This window comes from Puma concolor, chromosome D1 (assembly GCF_028749965.1).
Source record: "Puma concolor isolate L17-30 chromosome D1, mPumCon1.1.hap2, whole genome shotgun sequence".
In the NCBI taxonomy this organism is placed as follows: domain Eukaryota; kingdom Metazoa; phylum Chordata; class Mammalia; order Carnivora; family Felidae; genus Puma; species Puma concolor.
The window spans coordinates 54,800,738-54,808,048 of NC_141676.1; the positions used below are offsets into that span (position 1 = coordinate 54,800,738).

Below are 7,311 nucleotides of genomic sequence, written 5' to 3' on the forward strand. Positions count from 1 at the left end.
GGACAATTAACAATCTGAAAATAACTAGTTGCAAATCATGTATCTGTGAAGGATTTTGTAATTTAAATGTGTAAAGAACTCTCCAAACTCAAGAAGAGCAGAGCTTGATCACAAAGGGAAAATTATTTGAAGAAGCACTTCACCAAGAAGTATATATAACAAATAATTATGAGAAAAGATGCAAAAAAAATATGATAAAGGAGGTGCAAATTTAAACCAAAATGATATATCACTACACATCTACTAATATAGCAAAATAAAAGACAACAAATAAAAATCTGACCGTACAAAGTATTGGCCTAGATATAGAGGAACTATAATTCTCATACACTGCTGGTCCGAAAGTCAAATGGTACAGTTGCCTGGAAGACACACTGACAAATACTGTCAAAAGTTAAACAAATATGTACCATATGATTTAACTATTCTCTTCCAAGTTATTACCTGACAGAAAGTATTGGTTTGGTACTTTACAGTTTAAAATATCATTTATGTTATATAAAAAATAAGAGACAAAAACATTGTGAAGGTCAGAAAAAGGAGAAATCTCATACAGAATAATGAAATGCCTAAAAATAAAGAAAAATATAATGAAGTATGACTAAAAAGGTTAAATGATTTAGAGAGGGGTTAAACAATTTAGAATGTGCAAAAAAAGTTCTGATTCCCCTTAGTTTGTTAGGCTTCTCTTTGTTAAATTGTAATGTTCCCGCAAAGTCAGATTACTTTACTCAGTCTACTTCCTCTGGGATCTTATGGCCCCTTGGGGGTAGAGAAATAGTTGTGGTAACCAAGAGAAAAATTTAGCAATGCATTTCACATTTTACTGAGGATAATGACAACCATGGTAACAGTACACACAGGTCACATGTTATCTTCCTTCAGGAATAAACAGAGAGTCCCACAAGTCCAGCCCAAATCCAAACCCCATGGACCCAGAAACATCATTGCTTCTGCATAAAACCCCCTAGTCTCTTGACATACCTAATCACTAGTCCTGGAAAAGCTATGACTAGACAATGGATTTTTGCCTTATAGAATACAGAAATAGGTCTCTATTTTTCTGAGTTTACGACACTTAAGGAAATTGTATTATATTTTATTTTATTTTCTTCTCAAAGGCAGACAAACATTACTGGAAGTTAGGAGATCATAAACTATCTAATTGTAACATCTCTGTAGAAATATTTTCAATCGTCTACTAATGTCTCCTATCTCTATCTTTAATGTTAATAGTTCCAGATTTATTCTCACTGGTTTTCCTGGCCTAGAAGTTCACTATCTCTGGATCTCCATCCCTTTCTCCTCCATCTATGCCACGGTTTTCCTGGGAAACTGCATGGTGCTGCATGTGATCCGGACAGAGCCCAGCCTGCACCAGCCCATGTTCTACTTCCTGGCCATGCTGGCCCTCACTGATCTGTGCATGGGGCTGTCTACCATGTACACGGTGCTGGGGATCCTGTGGGGATTCGTTCGTGAGATCAGCCTAGATTCCTGCATTGCCCAGTCCTACTTCATCCATGGTTTGTCCTTCATGGAATCCTCTGTCCTCCTTGCTATGGCTTTTGACCGTTACATTGCCATTTGCAACCCACTACGCTATTCTTCCATCCTAACTAATGACAAAATCATGAAAATTGGGGTGACAATCTTATGTAGGAGTTCTTTACTCATACCTCCGGTCATCATTCGCCTAAAGTTCTTAAATTATTGCCGCCCCCACATCCTTTCTCACTCTTTCTGCCTGCACCAAGACTTAATTAGAATGGTCTGTTCAGACATCCGTTTCAACAGCATTTATGGTCTTGCCCTGGTAATTAGCAACCTGTTGTTGGATGCAGTGCTCATACTTATCTCCTATATTATGATCTTGCATGCAGTCTTAGCTATTGCATCACGGGAAGAGAGAATCAAGTCCTTGCAGACCTGTGTATCTCACATCTGTGCTGTTTCTGTTTTCTACATCCCAATCATTGGTCTGACTATGGTGCATCGCTTTGGGAAACACCTCTCACCATGGGTACATGTCCTCCTGGGCAACATCTATATCCTTTTCCCACCCTTGATGAACCCCATTATTTACAGTATCAAGACCCAACAAATACGAAGAAGAGTCCAGAGATTGTTTAATTTCAAAAAATTTTAAGTCTTGAGATCAAATGCGAATTTATTTAAAAGTAGACAAGTGGAGCTCAAAAGGGGAAGGGTGAGTAAATAATTATAAATATATTTAATGACTTCTATTTGTATGTTTTCTATGTTACTCCCTCTCCATTTTCCCCACAACCATCGTAAGTCAGTGAAACTGATACGGGTTATATTGTGATCAGTTTTATAAATTGGAAAGTATATATAAAATGGGCTGAGAATTGTATTCATGAATAAGGCAGATTCACTATTAAAATGTATATCTCACTATATCCAATTGAGTGAAGATGGTTTGGCATCCACTCATTACAGAAAACATAAATTTTACTTATTAAGTAGTTTAAGTAATTACTAAAAGATCAACAATGATCTTAGTCCACTTCCACTACTCTAGGCAACATTCTTGTTTATTATTTAGACATTCTACCTGCTATACAGATTAGCCACTGTACAATATATGGTCATGTAATTGGATCATGTAAAAAAGTAGTGAGACAAACAGCAAAAAAACTAATCTTGGTGCCAGGTTATCTGCCAGCCAAACAGTCTTTCCCTACTCCCTTCCTACAATCAGTAACTGAACTAGGGATACTGACAAATAATAAATACCAGGGTAGAAATAGACTTTTGTGATTAGTTTCTTCAATCATATAATATAAAACAAGTACCATTTGAAAATCGTTTGAAAATGATTCCTATGAGTCCATATCTCATTTAAATTTCCTGTCCTAGGGGCGCCTGGGTGGCGCAGTCAGTTGAGCGTCCGACTTCAGCTCAGGTCACGATCTCGCGGTCCGTGAGTTCGAGCCCCGCGTGGGGCTCTGGGCTGATGGCTCAGAGCCTGGAGCCTGTTTCCGATTCTGTGTCTCCCTCTCTCTCTGCCCCTCCCCCGTTCATGCTCTGTCTCTCTCTCTGTCTCAAAAATAAATAAACGTTAAAAAAAAATTTAAAAAAAATAATAAATTTCCTGCTCTAGTTTAAAAAAAAGAGAAGGAAAGCATACAGTGTCACTATGGCCAACTGATATAAATATGTTTCTAAGGTATCTCACCATCAAGAACCTGTGGCAGATACTATTTTTGTTACATATATGAATAGTTTAAAACATACAAAAGTTAAATGATATGGAAGTAGTAGGTGATGGGATTTGGATATATTCTCTTGTTTAGTTCAAATCACATGACATTTTTATTCTTATCTTCTTTCTGTACTTTTTAATATGAAGTTTACTAAATGGTTATGCAGCCAACATAAAAATATTTATCTCATAATAAAAGTAGAAAGATCACCAAAGTAAATCATGGATGGTAAATAAAGTGTACATATATGGACTGTTGGTATGTGTACATTTCCCCAAAATATTGTTGCTACCATTGTGTTTATACAATCTACTTAATATATGTAAGGTAAGTTTTTTTGAGGTATACTTACAAACAGTAATTCGCTGTTTTGATGTGCATGTGCAGTTTGATGAGTTCTGAAAAACACTTCTAGTCATGTAACCACCACAATCAAGATGTGGAATATCACTGTCACTCACAAAAATTCCCTTTAATCTCTTTGTGTTCACTCTTTACCCACAACCCCAGGTTATGGAAATCACTAAGTTGATCTGTCATTCAGTTTGTCTTTAAGAGAAGATCGTGTAAATTAAATGATAAAGAGTGTAATCTTTATGTCTGGATTCTTTCACTTGCAAAAATCCTCTTGAGATTCCCTCTTGTTATCTGTATGCACAGTTTACTTTTATTGTTGATTCTTATTCCATTTTATCACAGATAATAAGCTGTTTATTCATTTATTTGCAGATGGACATTTTAGTGTTTTCCAGATTTGATTTTGAATAAAGCCACTATGAACATGTATTTTCCCCAAGTTAGACTTTATTTTTATTTTATTTTTTTTTTTTAATTTTTTTTTTTTCAACGTTTATTTATTTTTGGGACAGAGAGAGACAGAGCATGAACGGGGGAGGGGCAGAGAGAGAGGGAGACACAGAATCGGAAACAGGCTCCAGGCTCCGAGCCATCAGCCCAGAGCCCGACGCGGGGCTCGAACTCACGGACCGCGAGATCATGACCTGGCTGAAGTCGGACGCTTAACCGACTGCGCCACCCAGGCGCCCCTAGACTTTATTTTTGATGCTTGCATCTTTACGTTGAATAATACAACACTCATCAAGTAATAATCATTATCATAATCACCATAAAAATAATATTTAGTTTATATTTACCAGATGCCTATTTTATGCTGGGCACCATAGACACACTACCTTCATAGTCATTCTCATTATTGATCTTCAGAGTCAATCTACAGGGTAGACCATAATTATTCAATTTTGCAGATAAGCAACTTAAATAAAGGCATTTTAATTTACTAGGAGATAACAGTGGGGAGAAATAGTTTCACACCACTTTTACCTCTATTATTTCAATTTCATTTGACATCACACTTATTTTTTTAACTTGTTTTATTTATTTATTTTTTTAATTTACATCCAAATTAGTTAGCATATAGTGCAACAATGATTTCAGGAGTAGATTCCTTAGTGACCCTTACCCATTTAGCCCATCCTCCCTCCCCCAACGCCTCCTATAACCCTCAGTTTATTCTCCATATTTATGAGTCTCTTCTGTTTTGTCCCCCTCCCTGTTTTTAATATTATTTTTGTTTCCCTTCCCTTATGTTCATCTATTGTGTATCTTAAAGTGCTCATATGAGTGAAATCATAAGATTTTTGTCTTTCTCTGACTAATTTCACTTAGTATAATACTCTTCAGTTCCATCCACATAGTTGCAAATGGCAAGATTTCATTCTTTTTGACTGCCGAGTAATACTCCAATGTGTATATATATATATATATATATATATATATATATATATATATTCATCCATCAATGGACATTTGGGCCCTTTCCATACTTTGGCTATTGTTAATAGTGCTTCTATAAACATGGGGGTGCATGTGTCCCTTTGAAACAGCCCACCTGTATCCCGTGGATAAATGCCTAGTAGTGCAATTGCTGGGTCATAGGGTAGTTCTATTTTTAGGTTTTTGAGGAACCTTCAAAACCTTGAAGGTTTTGAGGAACCTTCATACTGTTTTCCAGAGAGGCTGCACCAGCTTTCATTCCCACCAACAATGCAAAAGAGATCCTCTTTCTCTGCATCTTCGCCAACATCTGTTTTTGCCTGAGTTGTTAATGTGAGCCATTCTGACAGATGTAAGGTGATATCTCATTGTGGTTTTGACTTGTATTTCCCTGATGATGAGTGATGTTGAGCATTTTTTCATGTGTCGGTTGGCCATCTGGATGTCTTCCTTAGAGAAATGTCTATTCATGTCTTTTGCCCATTTCTTCACTGGATTATTTGTTTCTTGGGTGTTGAGTTTGGTAAGTTCTTTGTAGAATTTGGATACTAACCCTTTATCTGATATGTCACTTGCAAACATCTTCTCCCATTCTGTCAGTTGCCTTTTAGTTTTGCTGATTGTTTCCTTGGCTGTGCAGAAGCTTTTTATTTTGGTGAGGTCTCACTAGTTCATTTTTGCTTTTGTTTCCCTTGCCTCTGGAGACATGTTGAGTAAGCAGTTTCTATAGCCAAGATCAAAGAGGTTTTTGCCTGCTTTCTCCTTGAGGATTTTGATGGCTTCCTGTCTCACATTTAGGTCTTTCATCCATTTTGAGTTTATTTTTGTGAATGGGGTAAGAAAGTGGTCCAGGTTCATTCATCTGCATATTGCTGTCCAGTTTCCCCAGCACCACTTCCTAAAGAGAGTGTCTTTACTCCACTGGATATTCTTTCCTGCTTTGTCAAAGATTAGTTGGCCATACGTTTGTGGGTCCATTTCTGGGTTCTCTCTTCTGTTCCATTGATCTGAGTGTCTGCTCTTGTGCCAGTACCATACTGTCTTGATGATTACAGCTTGGTAGTATAGCTTGAAGTCTGGAATTGTGGTGTCTCCTGCTTTGGTTTTCTTTTTCAAGATCGCTTTGGCTATTCAAAGTCTTTTCTGTTTCCATACAAATTTTAGGATTATTTGTTCTAGTTCTGTGAAAAATTCTGGTGTTATTTTGATAGGGATAGCATTGAATATGTAGATTGCTTTGGGTAGTATCGACATTTTAACAATATTTGTTCTTCCTATCCAGGAGCATGAAATCTTTGCCATTTTTTTGTGTCTTCTTCAATCTCTTTCATAAGTTTTCTATAGTTTTCAGTATATAGATTTTTCACCTCTTTGGTTAGATTTATTCCTAGGTATTTTATGTTTTTGTGTGCAACTGTAAATGGAATCAATTCCTTGATTTCTCCTTCTTTCATTTCATTGTTGGTGTATAGGAATGCAACTGATTTCTGTGCATTGATTTTATATCCTTCAACTTTGCTGAATTCATAAATCAATTCTAGAAGTTTTTTTGTAGAATCTTTTGGGTTTTCCATATAGAGTATCATGTCATCTGCAAAGACTGAAAGTTTGACCTCCTCCTGGACGATTTGGATGCCTTTTATTTCTTTGTGTTGTCTGATTGCAGAGGCTAAGACTTCCAATACTGTGTTGAGTAACAGTGGTGAGAGTGGACATCCCTGTCTTGTTCCTGACCTTAGGGGGAAAGCTCTCAGTTTTTCTCCATTGAGGATGATATTATCATTGGGTCGCTCATATATGGCTTTTATCATCTCGAGGTATGCTCCTTCTATCCCTACTTTCTTGAGGGTTTTTATGAAGAAAGGATGCTGTATTTTGTCAAATGCTTTCTCTGCATCTATTGAGAGGATCATGGTTCTTGTCCTTTCTTTTATTGATGTGATGAATCACGTTAATTGTTTTGCAGATATTGAACCAGCCCTTCATCCCAGGTGTAAATCCCACTTGGTTGTGGTGAATAATTTTTTTAATGTATTGTTGGAGCCAGTTGGCTAATATCTTGTTAAGGATTTTTGCATCCATGTTCATCAGGGAAATTTGTCTATAGTTCTCCTTTTTAGTGGAGTCTCTGTCTGGTTTTGGAATCCAGGTAATGCTGGCCTCATAGAAAGAGTTTGGAAGTTTTCCTTCCATTTCTATTTTTTGGAACAGTTTCAAGAGAATAGGTGTTAACTCTTCCTTAAATGTTTGGTAGAATTCCCCTGGAAAGCCATCTGGCCCTGGACTC

The 7,311-nt window shown here is 36.8% G+C and overlaps 1 protein-coding gene across 1 annotated transcript; it reads left to right on the plus strand.

The window, feature by feature from the left end:
- The first annotated feature begins 1,204 nt into the window (after nt 1-1,204).
- LOC112865979 (olfactory receptor 51V1-like) lies at nt 1,205-2,149 on the plus strand. Its single transcript, XM_025929019.1, has one exon. The coding sequence runs from the start codon at nt 1,205-1,207 to the stop codon at nt 2,147-2,149; it is 945 nt and encodes a 314-aa protein (XP_025784804.1).
- Nucleotides 2,150-7,311: the final 5,162 nt, after the last annotated feature.

Bases quoted from the DNA above. Each gene is read 5' to 3' on its own strand.
- LOC112865979 (XM_025929019.1), top strand. From the start codon at position 1,205: ATGTCTCCTATCTCTATCTTTAATGTTAATAGTTCCAGATTTATTCTC.